General features: G+C 39.3%; 1 protein-coding gene across 1 annotated transcript in view; it reads left to right on the forward strand.

Annotated features, from left to right (window-relative positions):
- The window catches only part of strc1 (stereocilin 1), a gene marked incomplete at its 5' end in the record, with an annotated part of 41,200 nt that extends 33,770 nt beyond the window's left edge, over positions 1-7,430 (forward strand). The window contains 3 exons of the mRNA XM_057830455.1: positions 1,138-1,235; positions 1,354-1,504; positions 5,338-7,430. Coding sequence (XP_057686438.1) covers positions 1,138-1,235; positions 1,354-1,504; positions 5,338-5,432 — 344 coding nt within the window. The remainder of the gene's footprint in view (positions 1-1,137; positions 1,236-1,353; positions 1,505-5,337) is intronic.
- Between the last annotated feature and the right edge of the window lie 8,307 nt (positions 7,431-15,737).

The raw sequence follows: 15,737 nt of genomic DNA on the forward strand, positions 1-15,737 counted from the left end.
ACACGCGATTGCGGAAAGGCAGAAAAACAAAAAGGGTCCGTGACAGTAGGTCGACGGGGCTCAATAATGCAAACTCGAGGGTAACTGAGACAATAGGCAGATAGCCGGTAAATACAAATTCTCAAATACCTGCACAAGGTAGAGATACGCCGAAGAGCAGCACAACAAACAAAATCCTAGGCAGGAATACGCGAGAGTAACGAGGCAATAGTGCGAAAATGCAATGGCGATCAGCAAGCAATATCTCGGCAGCTTTCTTCGGGATCAGCCGTGCTTAAATGCTGTGTTGATGAGCCGCATTGAGTGCAGGTGCGACGTCAGGAACGCCCCCCACAATGAGCTCTGTAACAAAACATAATCTAACCAGCAGCAGAACGTCACAAAAAGACTGCAATTCAAAGTGTAATCTTAGTAAATAGTAATCTTGCAACTCAAATCAAATTAAACTGCATAGTTCTTTTGCCTCCTCTAGCTTAAGCGCAACCTGTATAAAACAAAATATTTATGGATAGTAAAAGAGTTATAGTTTTTTTGGAATACAGTTGCTTGTGTTCTTTAAATAAGACAAAAGAAGAGGACCTAAAGTCAGCTGTGCCACCCTTTGTGAGGATAAGTGGTACAGAAAATGGGTGAATGACAATACAGCGGGGACACTGCCAAAACCCATTGGCAGTGTATCAAATACTTGTTCTCCCCACTTTAAGTACTAGTTTGTTGGATTACGTATGTGTGGTCTCGCTATATGTTACGAAATATGTTTAGTTAATTGTCCTTTAAATGGCTATGGTCTGCAAAGATGAAGAGTCTTTCTTTCTTTTCTTTATTTTCTTTTCAGGCGTGAGAAATCCAAACAAACATACAGCATTCATTTGTGTTTACATTCAGTTCAACCCAAAAAGAGTCAGATTTGTGATATCATATTGTTATGTATATTTTAGGTTGACAGGTGTTTTGACTAAGAGATTATTTACTTCAGAGCTATTACAAATAATTTCTGTATATTTCACACACAATTTGTAATTTCCTACCGTTTCTATTCTTGCCTTCTATTTTGTATGTATTGCATTTGTAAGATAAGAAAATTCCATACATATTCAATTTAATGCTAACCTTCTCAACATTATTATCTTTTTACAGCTGCTCTCTCAGATTGGGTCTTGTCATCCTTGGTGCAGGAGCAAATACAAGGAATAACACCTCTGGCTATCTCGCGGATATCACCAGAAAAATTTGCTGTAAGTTAACTTGCTTTTACAAAATTCTTTCATTAACGAACTAAAGGTATTCAGTCTGTGTTAATATTGCATTCAGCTAATCTTCTGCTCTCTTGTTCGAATGTTCTTTCGATTGAAGGTTGTGTTTGAGCCGCGGAAGATTAGCATGTTCTCTTACGAGCAGGCTGCTGCAGTAACAGAGGAGCAAATTTCAGCTTTGACAGAGGTTCAATGGACGGCTCTCTTTATGGTGCTGTCACCCTGGGAGGATAGGCATGTGGACTTTAGAGGTAAAGACACTTCTTCATTTGTCTATGTTCTCTTATATGAAGTACTACTTATAATAAGAACACCAATTCCTATAATATTTTAGCATGTTTATGAACTCTAGCAGCTTTCGGAATGTTGGAACCTGAGTACTTAGTTCCTATAAATACAGTATAGACCTCTCCAGTAGTTAGGCCTATAGGAATTATCCTTCACCAGCCAGCTGTGTTTGCACATGGATACTGCGCCTGATATGAATTACTGTGACGTACTAATCAGCGCCAGTGACACATTATTTACCCGACACACCCACCTCTGGGAAAATAAAACCACGAAAACAAAGCTGAACGGAAAACAATGAAATGGAGACCGTCGAGGACAAAGCAGCAATTCTTGCATGTTTGAAGGGAATAGTTTCCATCGGACAAGACTGGAAGATCACTCAGATTTAGTCCAGGGTTGGTTTTTTTTTTTTTTTGAAGTATGACGGCTCCTTGAGACGCGTGAGTTGGGACCTAGCTGTTAATTTCAGAGAATCACCAAACACCTACATAATTGAGTTCCTACGGCCCCACTGAATAGGCACTTTTGCACTATAAGAACTATCCGTGGTTCCTAGAACCTTTTGGGGGACAATGACGTCATTGTGCGCATTTGCACATGTAGGAACTAGGGACCAGGCACTCGAGTTACAAGAACCATTTTAGTTCCTACTCTGAGGTAGGGACTTTCAGTCAAAGGCTGGATTTGCTCGCCCATGAAAACTATTCCCTTAAAACATGCAAAAATTGCTGCTGTGTTCTCAACGGTCTCCATTTCATTGTTTTTTGTTCAGTTTAGTTTTTTGGGTTTTAATTTGCCAGAGGTGGGCATGGCAAGTAAATAATGTGTTGCTGGTGCAGACCAGAGCCATGTAGAAAGAGAGTTGCGATACTCTCATAGGGATCCATTAGACAATTTTACTTCCGGGTAATGGAGCCTCAAATAGTCCCAAGCATTGCTTCGACGAGGGCGGACCCCAATGAGATAATCAAACTTAAGAGTATTTAGATATGTGATTTTATCCATTTTTACCATAAATGTCGCAATTACCGCTGTCAGTTCCATCGAAAACCATTACAGCGCTGCTTGTGCTTGGAACCATTCAGGCCTACATGAACAACATGAAGTCATGTCATTTACTGTGTTTAAAGTTATTTTGTCCTTTATCAGAGATCTAAGAAATGCGCAATTTTAAAAAAAAGATTTGCGAAATGCATACTTAAGTACCAGAGATGTCCCGATCGCATATTTTTGCACATGAGTCCGAGTCACCTGATTTTGAGAATCTGCCGATACCGAGGCCCAATCCGATACCGAACAAAAGTTTTTTTTTTTTTTAACAAAAGTTCCAAACATATTACTGTCCTACCATGCCACCTTCATAATGTGAATGATTATTAAACAAGGATAACGTAGGAAACTGCTTGTCATTACTAAATGCTTTATTAACCCTTTAAGGTCTGGGCCTATTTTGTCTGATTTTGCATGCCTTTGAAGTTGCCTTTATATTTCAAAGACAGAATTGTTTACGATGGCCTGGTTTGGTCCCTTTTTTTGTGACACCTTGAACTTCATGTCCAAACTGTTGTTTCCTTCACTGACCAATTATAAATCATCATTTTGGGCCCAAAAAGACCAAAAATTCCAAAATCGTTTTGTCAAAATTTTTAATATTGATGTCCAATTGACAACCAAACACGCGTAACGAACCGTTTTGAAACTTTGTAATATTTATTCAACATGTTAGGATGAACATTTAACCAAAAAAAATTAGAATAAATAGTCTTATATTTGACAATTCAACATAAACAACAGGTATAGCCATAGGCGTTTTTTGCCTTTATACATGCTCTAGTCAAAACAGGTTATATACAGCAGACCAAACAGTGAAGAACAGTGAAAAAATATATACCATCCAATACAAAAAGTGTTTAGAGGCCATCTCTTTATGAGTTTAGGTATTGCGGCCCATCACCTGATGAAAACTATGTACACACAATCAAGCTTCTTGAATACACATTTATATACACAAATTGAGAAGACTGATTGTGGGGAAAAAAAAAATATATATAACATTGGGGAAAAAAAGTATTTTCAAAAATATTTACAATAAACAAGTTAAATTTTTTTCAGGCATGCCACTCCGAAAAGCAGTTTCGTCCTGGAATTAGACACAGGGCTACATCACACAGCCCACAATTCCACGGGGTGTCGGTCCTCTTTCCACCCTTCCATTTTCATTTCACTGTACTTTCATTGTCAATATAAATGTGCATGAAAAAAAGTTAGTATTTATGAAAATAATAAAGTATAAAATAAAAATATATACAGCAATAAATAATAATGAAAATCTATATGTATGACAATAGAAAGAATACCATAGCTGAATATGTGCTACATCCCTAATCTTCATATAGAAAGAAGAACACCACAAATTATAAATTCCTGCCTGGGATACACACAGTGCACGTACGACTTTGATCTGATATGCACATTTTATTATTATATACACAAACACACACTTATATTGCATCAAAATTAACTTTGTCTTGCAATATCAAAAGAAACTTTTTCAGCATACAAAAAAAAAAAAAAGTGAGTTGGCTTACCTCTGCTCGTCGATGGCGTCACTCACGTGTTCAAATCCGTCACTATCGTCATTCGAGGACTCTTCCGAAGAAGACGATGATGACGAATTTGGACCATCCTCTTCCTCAAGTTGATCAAAAAGCACAATTGCTTGCGCTAAATTTAGTTTTCCGTTCATTCTCAAAGTAACACAAAGTCGCTGCTCGATCCAAACGGCTGGCGCTCGCCACCTCGCTGCTTCAGAACACTCCTCCCTCTCGTTTGGTGGAACCTCGCACGGCAGTTATATTTATTAAAAAAACGCATTTTGTGCTTCCACTGTGACTTCGAAAGGGTTCGTTTGATTTGTGTTTTTTTCATGGAGCTTCCGTTTTGAAAAAGGACAAGAAATGATGGAAATATAGACATAAACAAATGATCCATGCAGCCTTTTAATGTTCTTTGAGAGGACAATAAAACTATAAAACTTAAATGACAATATCTCACGTTTTAGTTGGTCGATTGACTTCAAATAATAACGAGAGTAAACAGCAACTTCCGCACTTTAAAACGAGATGAACCAACGGCATGTGGGTGACGTAATTAAAACGTGAGGGCGCTTCAAAGATGACGTGCGCTGAGGACGCGCCGGCGCGTCCTTCGACTCTCAAGGGTTAAGTGAGTGACTCAAATCCACTCATGCTTTGACATCACGCTGCTAAGAACAGCCTCTCACTTCCACAATGAGTTGCCACAGCACATGTATGCAAATTTACCGATGATTGACACATTTGTGCCTTTGATCGTTGAGCTACCAAACTTCTATGGCCAGATTAAAGCTACAAACCTGTCAATCATCATTAACTTTAAGTACCAAATACAAGCTGGACAGTTTGGCTGCGCTGCTTAGTAGGAGGAAGGGTGAGAAGGCTGCGGCACTCTACGAGCATGAAGCATAAAAACATAAATATATATTTTTAATTAAAAATCCGATCCCTTTGACCCGATTCCAATCCTCTGAAAACTGGCGCGATTGGCACGATTACCGATTACGTGAATGGACATCCCAATTAAGTACTACGTGCAACCTTATTTCACATGAAGGTCATTTAAACTGTCTTTCGCTTTAAAGCCACAGGGTTCAAATGGAGACAGAAAGGTATTCTTTCATATTCCCGAATTGAAGGTAACATGCCAAGATGTTTGAAAGTTGGATGCTTGCAATGATTTAAATGTGCTTCTTTAGGGAGGTCACAGGGAGTGATGCTGAGTCCCAGTTGCCCGTACCTGATCCTGGGCCTGCTGATGGTGCTGATCATCCAGCCTGACCTGGTTTTATGACGCTATTAACCCAGTTAATTTTGAACACGGGAACATACTCACCTACACTACTAATGATATCCTCTACATCTGTGCAATACCATTCATTTTTAATAAATCATTTTTTAACGGTCTCTTTGCACGTAGCGCTGTGGCAACGCATCCATTGGGGATATGGACACCTCAGCCTTTCCTGGTCTAACGAACTCCAACATAATCTTGAGTTACCAACTAAAAATTAACCTTGTTTTCCATTCCAAAAGCAGCACAAAAAGGGCGCGCATTGTCAACCAAACGCAACCGCCTTTTAGGCAACCACAGATTTCCCACCAATATTTAACTAGCCTGTTCACTTCCCATATGTGCCTGACTTTGATACGAAGGCCAAACACAAATAGTCGACACATGCATGGATATTTGCTACTTAAATAACTGGAAATGTTCAATGCAATATTATTGGCATTCCGCACGCACATTCTATCCCTTAAGTTTTTCTTTTGTTTTCATCAAAAAGAGTTTGCATACATCAAGGTCTTCTCTAAACTGCTGCTTGGTACTCTGAAGAAGATTTTATAAAAAAGAACATACAGTACTGTACATCTTTGTTAGTTTGGGCAGGTCCTGTAAACTTCCTTACTTGTTTTCCTTTCGGATTGTTATTGGGGTTGCCACAGTGCGTCTTCTGCATGTCTACCATCACCACATTCATCCACCTTCTCTTTGGTTTTCCTCTCCGTCTCTTGACACCATCTCTGTCCTACGTAGATGTGACCAAAACATAGATATCTGCTCTCTCTAACTTTGTCTCCAAAACATCTCAACTTGTCTCTGCTTCTGATGAAATGCAACAATGACACTTTAATTTCTACCACCTTCAGTTTGGCTAGAAAAAGAACACGTTGTATGAAGCAACACAATTTTTCTCAAGCACAACGAATTAAGCTCCTCTTTGACAGTGCGGGAGATTATGTATAGAGAGCACATTACTGTGCGTGCATTCATCTGTTTTTCTACACCACACGTCGTCACTGGGATAGCGCATGAGCTGAGTAAACACCTGCTGATCACATGGCGCATACTGACAAAATATTCACATTCACTAATTTAAATAATTTAAAGTACTGTATATAAATAACCATTCTTTAAAGTTGTTAATTATAGACAACACATTAATCTCTGATTACTTTCAGAATTTAAAATAGGATAAGCACCAATGGTATTAAACTAAACTACACCAAAGAATGTACAGAAGTTTTTTTTTTCATTGTGAGTACACGTGTGTTTTTGTTCCAGTGCACTTGAGGGTTGGGATGTGTGTGAGTGTGCATGAAGAGAGAGATGAACCTTGTCTGATTTTAAATTGTCCAAATCCTCTAAACGGTATTTTAAATTTTTTTTTTTTTTTCTGTAGTCCTCTCTGAGAGCACACGATAATCAGGGTCTTTGTTTATAATCAAAATAAGACATATTCATTATCCAACAATACGCTTTTAGTTTTAATACAAATGTAAACAAAATATAGTCTCTGAGATACTACGGACTAAACCAGTCACTGAATCATATTCGTTATATATTATGACAGTTTCTGCACTGTCAAGTTGAAATATAATTCATTTTTAAATGACTTTATGTTCTTAATTGCATAAATGTAAGGCTGTTTTTTTTGTATGTGTTATTGACTATTCCATTTCCTCTCGCACTAAAATCTATAAATGTCATATCTTCAGGTAACATTGTGTAACATTTTTTAAAAAAATAGTCTACTTTGTATAACATACAAATCACTCAAATTGCCATTGTGTAACTTTTCAAATGTTATAATTATTGCTACTGATGCAAAACAAGTATATTTTAAAAAGTCCATCAACGATAGTCATATTAAAATTTGTCTGGGTATTTTGGAAAATGAGTTCATGTTCATGTATTCAGGAACAGATGGTATTTGTTACCAAATGTGAAGATAATATGTGAGGCATGCTTCTTACGTGTAATATGCTTTTCTATTGCTTAATCAAATTATTAAAGGAACTTTTATTCTTCTTGTCATTACTGTCTACCTGTGGGGTCCTATGAACAAATACATACAAGGTATTATATAATTAAGCAGCTCCATGTATCTCACCTGCAAACATATTTAAGTCATGAACAACCACGTATAAGAATTATTCAAAATATTATCCAAAACTATTTGGTATTACTTTCCATTGTATTTTAACAAGGCACCTAATTTAAAAAAATATATCTTGGTAAATCAAAGATTGAAGCAACACTTAAAATGAAAAAAAAACTTTTGAAATCAATATATTGTGCTTTATTTTTTGGTCATAGGGCAGGACATAATTTAACCACCAATGCCCAAATTCAGCACAATTTTGTTGCATGTCTGCAATTAAACAAAGTGTAAAAGGTGCAAATGAGTCACTTGTTTAAGGATGCAAGGTAGCCAAAATTATCTCGCGTAATAAACAGTGTTAAACAAAAGTCATACAACTGTTTGATAACGATAATTGATGTGCCTGTGAACTCTGTAATGTTATTCTCCCCCTCCTTTTTTATCGGAAAATTCCACAATGGCCACTGCTCTATTGTGAAATCATAGAAATCAGTTCTTATCGAGTCAATTTAGGTGGATTGCCGGGGAATAGTATCATTAATCCAGTACTGTAGGTAGATTATTTATTAGATTATATAGATGGACTGATATGCTTCATTTGATCTTGTAAGGAAATGCTTGTTTTGATATAAACCAAAAATTACAAACGGCTAAAATGAGCAAATATTAAAAGAAAATCAAAACAAATCCTAACCGTAAGATAAATAGGTAAAAAAAAAAACACTTCTGGTAGGGAGAAGTTCTCTTTAAAATTAAACCTTTATTCAGTTCTCTAGATTTAGACCTGCTGTCCCTTTTGTAAGTCTAGAAAGCTGTAAATATGCTCTGAATCTTATAAATAGCAAAAGTATTTTATCAACCTTTTCAGGGCACTACTATAATAAAAATACTACTACTGTTCTATGAAAAAAAATGTACTTCAGAGTATTTGTGGGGGCCTTAAGGACTGTATCTACTTTTGTATTTATTTACTCTAGGAAAGATAAAAGAAATATTGGTCATTGAACATATCAAAGAAGATCATAGGCAACTAAAATATGTTTTTTTTTTTTTTTTTAACTTGTTAAAAGGTGTGGTGGAAAAAAATGTATGATGTGTGACGTCATTCTGATATCATCTGTCGTCTGTTTTTGGCAGAGGTTGGCAGAGTAGTATTACGTCTAAATAATCTTACTCAGGTAAAAGTAGTCACCCAAAAATGTACTCAAGTACAAGTAAAAAAGTATTGAATATATACTTTATATAAGTATATAAATATGAAAACAAAATTCAAGTTATGAGTAACATTGTGAGTAACTGCTTACAATGTTTGATTTTTTTTTTTTTTTTAATTAAATAATGTTTTTGTTTTTTTTTCCTCAGCACAACTTTATCCATATGAACTGTTATTATTATACTGTACTATAACCTATTACATGACCAGCCCCAAAACATCACAGCTCTGGAGGAGATCTGCATGGAGGAATGGGCCAAAATACCAGCAACAGTGTGTGAAAAGCATGTGAAGAGTTACAGAAATGTTTGGCCTCCGTTATTGCCAACAAAGGGTACATAACAAAGTATTCAGATGAACTTTTGGTATTGAACAAATACTTATTTTCCACTATGATTTGCAAATAAATTCTTTAAAAATCAAACAATGTGATTTTCTTTTTTTTTTTTTTTTTTTTTTTTTCCCACATTCTGTCTCTCATGGTTGAGGTTTAACCATGTTGAGAATTACAGGCCTCTCTAATATTTCAAATGGGAGAACTTGCACAATTAGTGGTTGACTAAATACTTATTTGCCCCACTGTACAAATAACACACAATAATGCAAAGCAACTAGTTCACATAGAATATAACCTTCTCAACATTTTTACATCGTAAGACATACAAAAAAAAAATAATATTAAAAATAATAATTCAAGAGGAAATAAAATATTTTATAAGCTAAACAATTTAGCATGAGCTTCTAGAATAGACTTGCATTTATTGTTTTGTATCATAGTAAATGATGTGAAATATGATTAAAATTCAACCAAAAAGATTTTAAAGTTCGGATTTACATTTCGAAATTTAGACTTATGACTGTGAAATTTCCCTAGCAATATATAAAGATTTAAGATATTTAATATTTTTTTATCTTTGGATTCAAATACAGTAATGATTGTTTTTTCCTTTTAATTCTATCTTTTGTTTGGTTTGACATAGAATATATTTTTGAAGATCCGTCCAAAACTGCACTAATGGGGCAACCATAAAACAAATGAGTCACGCTTTCAGTTTCAGTCTTACAAAATGTGCATTTGTTGTCAATATCCTTAAAACGAGACAAGTACACGTTAGTCGGGTATATATTATGTAAAACATTCAAATGCAATTCCCTTACTTTGTTGGAAACAAACAGTTTAAAAGGAACAAGCCACACCTCTCTCCATTTAATATTATCAAACTGTGCATTCCAAAAGAATTTCCCACGAGGTACAATTTTCCTGTAACTATAGAATGATTCCCTATGTTTGTTTGTACATTTCTTTCTTCATCTATATTATTTAAGTAAAGGATCTCATTAACGGCTTGGTCATTCTGTCCTTTATATTATTTCATTAGTTTTAATATTCCAGTGGGGATGGAGTCAATCACAGAAGGAAATTCTTTAAATTTAATGGGAAATCCTTTTTCCATTAGAAATTCTTCATAAGAAAGAAGCTGTCCATCACCTTTAAACAAATACAGTGCCTTGCAAAAGTATTCGGCCCCCTTGAATCTTGCAACCTTTCGCTACATTTCAGGCTTCAAACATAAAGATATGAAATTTAAATTTTTTGTCAAGAATCAACAACAAGTGGGACACAATCGTGAAGTGGAACAACATTTATTGGATAATTTAAACTTTTTTAACAAATAAAAAACTGAAAAGTGGGGCGTGCAATATTATTCGGCCCCTTTACTTTCAGTGCAGCAAACTCACTCCAGAAGTTCAGTGAGGATCTCTGAATGATCCAATGTTGTCCTAAATGACCGATGATGATAAACAGAATCCACCTGTGTGTAATAAAGTCTCCGTATAAATGCACCTGCTCTGTGATAGTCTCAGGGTTCTGTTTAAAGTGCAGAGAGCATTATGAAAACCAAGGAACACACCAGGCAGGTCCGAGATACTGTTGTGGAGAAGTTTAAAGCCGGATTTGGATACAAAAAGATTTCCCAAGCTTTAAACATCTCAAGGAGCACTGTGCAAGCCATCATATTGAAATGGAAGGAGCATCAGACCACTGCAAATCTACCAAGACCCGGCCGTCCTTCCAAACTTTCTTCTCAAACAAGGAGAAAACTGATCAGAGATGCAGCCGAAAGGGCCATGATCACTCTGGATGAACTGCAGATATCTACAGCTGAGGTGGGAGAGTCTGTCCATAGGACAACAATCAGTCATACACTGCACAAATCTGGCCTTTATGGAAGAGTGGCAAGAAGAAAGCCATTTCTCAAAGATATCCATAAAAAGTCTTGTTTAAAGTTTGCCACAAGCCACCTGGGAGACACACCAAACATGTGAAAGAAGGTGCTCTGGTCAGATGAAACCAAAATTGAACTTTTTGGCCACAATGCAAAACGACATGTTTGGCGTAAAAGCAACACAGCTCATCACCCTGAACACACCATCCCCACTGTCAAACATGGTGGTGGCAGCATCATGGTTTGGGCCTGCTTTTCTTCAGCAGGGACAGGGAAGATGGTTAAAATTGACGGGAAGATGGATGCAGCCAAATACAGGAACATTCTGGAAGAAAACCTGTTGGTATCTGCACAAGACCTGAGACTGGGACGGAGATTTATCTTCCAACAGGACAATGATCCAAAACATAAAGCCAAATCTACAATGGAATGGTTCAAAAATAAACGTATCCAGGTGTTAGAATGGCCAAGTCAAAGTCCAGACCTGAATCCAATCGAGAATCTGTGGAAAGAGCTGAAGACTGCTGTTCACAAACACTCTCCATCCAACCTCACTGAGCTCGAGATGTTTTGCAAGGAAGAATGGGCAAGAATGTCAGTCTCTCGATGTGCAAAACTGATAGAAACATACCCCAAGCGACTTGCAGCTGTAATCGGAGTAAAAGGTGGCGCTACAAAGTATTAACGCAAGGGGGGCGAATAATATTGCACGCCCCACTTTTCAGTTTTTTATTTGTTAAAAAAGTTTAAATTATCCAATAAATTTTGTTCCACTTCACGATTGTGTCCCACTTGTTGTTGATTCTTGACAAAAAATTAAAATTTTATATCTTTATGTTTGAAGCCTGAAATGTGGCGAAAGGTTGCAAGGTTCAAGGGGGCCGAATACTTTTACAAGGCACTGTATTTTGATTGATTGATTGATTGATTGATTGGTTTATTGATTGGTTTATTGATTGATTGATTGATCAGGTGTTAAAACAAAATAATCCACACAAAAATTATCAATTGAAATAACAAAAACATCAGAAAAGGAGTGAGAAGAAGCCTAGCTTATAAGGTCCCCACCCCTACAAATTCAAAATACAATTAATTTTATACATAAGACGCACCTCCATATAATTCAAAACTGTACATGCATATCAATATAACAAAATAAATCAATAAGTAAATCAACACAAAAACATAAATACAAACTTCAAAAACCATCATTACACAGGTTCACACATGTAACACTGAATTATTGACCGTTTAAACATTCTCTTGAATTGATAGATATTTTGACATTCTTTTAACTCTACATTCAGAGCATTCCCTATCCTTACTCCACAAACTGATATGCTGAAACCTCTCATTGTTGTTCTGTTCCTAATCCTTTTAAAATTAAATGTCCTTCATAGATTTTTTTTTTTTTTTTTAAACCTGTCCTGTTCAGCTGTTTGACACGCAGAATCGTCTAAGAAAGTCTAAGTGCCCGGATAGTCTGAACAGTTTTAATGTTTCACATTGAGAGTCTGACATACTCCCATTGTGATCACTCAACATACCTCGTTTATTATGACAAAGCAGCGAACAGGAAGGGGTTATGGGGGAACAGAAGAAAAGAAACAGAAGAGAAGAAAGAAAAACACAAACTACAACAAGAAATACATTGAACATTTAGACCAATTACTAATATGTTGGTGCTATCGTCAGCTAGATGTATTTCCGGTTGACACCATGTGGGGGGCCTGTTGACCAGGGAAAGAGGGGGAGGGGAGTGGGGGAGTCTATAAGCTAAATGATTGAAAGGGGTAGAGTGTACACAAATCAGCTCTGTGAACTAGAACCAAGTAATCGTGTGAATCCCTTGTGAGTGTAAGCCCGTTGGCGACCAACCCTACGCCGCCCCGTCGCCAATCCTGGCACCGGGACCCCCCACCTGAGCGCGCCCTATCAAATCCAGGGCGGGCGGGGGCCGGGGGTCAAGAGCAGCCCATCCCTCATCCCGCAGCCCAGCAAAGGAGCCACATCCCCCCCCCCCCCCCCCCCCGGGATCCAGTGTGGTCCCCCGGGCCACCCGCGCACCCATCAACCGGCCTTCAGGGATGGCAAGAGGGGACGCACCACCAACCCCACGCCTACCCGGTCCACAAGCCACAGCCGCAGCCCCCCAAACGGCACGGCACGCCACGGGACCCCCAGCGGCCAGCCAAGCCCAGGGCAGGGTCCCCCACTGGTGCAGGCAACACCCAGCCGATACACCGGTGCCCAGCCAGCGACCCGCGACGGAGCACAGGGCAGATATCCAGTCAGAGAAGAGAGGGGAAGGCGGAGGCAGGGGAACGCCAGGGAGCAGCCCAGGCAGAGGGGAGGCCACGCCCCAGGAGCCACGCCACAGGGAAAAAAGTGTGGGACCCACCTACCACCCTATTACCGTGGCTGCCAGGTTCCCGGCTGGCAGCCATCACCCAGCACCGTCATGGGATTGTGAGGGGAGTGTAGTGCAATGTATGCATTAAAATAGTAGAGCTTGGCTTGGGGCAGTGGGACCACAGCATGGAATTTCTACCCAGCCGCCCGTCCCACCGCCCTTTGCCGGAGCTCTCCTATGGAGTATGGTGTGCGTGGTGCGTCGTGAGGAGGTAACCGTTAGGCACCCCCCCCCCAACTCCCCCCGGAGGAATGCATGAGAATGTAAGTGCCAGAGTGGAAGATATTTACAGTGCCGAAGTGAAAAGTGCGTGAGTTAAGACGCAGGCTCCCGTGGGCGTGGCCCCGTCCACAGGAACCACCAGCCGCGGGGCGAGAGAAGCGCCCGGGCCCCGATCAATCCTCACCCCAGACCACCCACGGCGCCTCCACAACCCCCCCCCGGCACCCAGAGCATCCACCCCGCACCCCGAGCAGGCGCTACGCCAAGCGCGCCGGCGACCAGGGGACGTCCACCCCACCGGCAAGGGACAGGAAGTCCCACCCAAGGCCCCGCGGGCCCCAAGAGGCCCCGTCGATGACCCCGCTGGCAGGGGGGCAGCGGCGGCCGCCGCGGCCCAGAGAAGCGGACAGGACCGGAGACAGACCAAGGGGACGGAAGCGCACCCCACTCCAGCCCACCCCCGGCCCAGGAAGGGCGCGCGGTATGACACCAGGGGGCACCTCCCCGGCACCTGGTACAGGGAGACGCGGCTCCGGCCGGGCCGACCCGGGAGGGAACTATGGCCGCCGCATACACCACCCAGCCCCCACCCCACCCCGGCCGGCCGGGGAAGGGCCGCGGCCCCGGACCAGCACCCGCGCGGCACCCCCACGCGCCCATTAGACGAGCGCGCGCCCGACAGGATCCTTGCACAGCCAGACGCAACCAGACAAGCCCTAGCTGGAAATCCCGGGAGCCAAGACCAGCGACAGGACGGCCCAGGGCAGGACGCCAAAAAAATCCACCTGTAAGGCTGACAGAAGAAGAGGTTTATCAGACACCATTAGATGTATGCCAAGGATCAGTGAAGTGTATTATTTAAGCTTAGTTCCTTAATTATTCCAAGTCTGGTAAGTAATATATAGGGTGTTCCAGAAAAATTGCATACGTTCCCCAGCAGCCGGCAACCAAATTGTCTATGGGTTTCTTTGTAAATTAAACCCATTGACCGACTAAACCGTGAAGGAAGAAAAAATATTTATTACATGCAGCTGGGAGTGTATAAAGCAGTTCAGATTTAAACATGTCCAGTTTCCAGCTGCAAAAGGATGCATACAACTTCCCTGGACACCCCGCATACATCATAATGCGCTTCTTCTAAATTAAACAATTGTTGAATATTACCAGGCAATTTATTATTTTTTGGCCTTGAACATAATTTGTACTGTTTGGTAATGATCCAAATCAGCAAATTTTAAAATCTTTGAATCCAAAAAAAGTGAATGAGTGAATGACTTTCTCTTACAATTATTTACTATGTTCAGGATTTCACTTTCTTGTTCATCACTTAAAAACATTGAGTTAGGATTTCTCTTTATCAAACCCTCCATTTTTCTCCCCATTTCCCCTGGATCTGCAATTTGTCTCGCAAGATCAGGACCCACATTAACAGAAAAATGATTAAACCCATTAACAACATCTTGTGTATTGTAGTTCTCCTTACCATCATAAATAAAGTGCTGGGGATAATTTCTTGATGAGTTTCCTTTTCTTAAGATATTGTTTAATGTATTCCATATTCCTTTAACATTATTTTTATTATCATTAATTACTTTCCTATAATAATCCTTTTTATTTGCCCTGATAATATGAGTTAGTTTATTCTTATATTTTTTTAATATTTATTTTCTTCCTCTTTTGTTCTTACTCTCAAAAATGCTTTGTAAAGACTGTTTTTCCTTTTACAGGCATTTACAGTCCCATTTGTAATCCAAGAATCATTGCTGTCCTGTTTCCTTAAGCCTTTCTTTTTTATAATTTAAGTTTTTTATTTTTTTCCGACTCACAAATAATACACAGTACTTTGTACTTACAATAGTGAATAAAGATCGTCCATTTCTCGATTCATTGCTTTTCCTCTTAAAGGAAACGAGAAAAAAATAACACAATAACTTGAAAAAAAAAACAACTAAAAACAACAGAAAAAAATTAATTAATTAATAAATAAAGAATTTGGGAGCACATCAGGAATTGTTTTCTTACCCAGCAAGATAGGGATGTACTTTTTTGTTTGAGCGTCAATTGAAATCCATTCTAACTGGTTTCACGTACTCAGTCCATTTGGACCATATCAAGTAAAATCTATCCATCTGCAATA

This window comes from Corythoichthys intestinalis, chromosome 1 (assembly GCF_030265065.1).
Source record: "Corythoichthys intestinalis isolate RoL2023-P3 chromosome 1, ASM3026506v1, whole genome shotgun sequence".
Lineage (NCBI taxonomy): Eukaryota > Metazoa > Chordata > Actinopteri > Syngnathiformes > Syngnathidae > Corythoichthys > Corythoichthys intestinalis.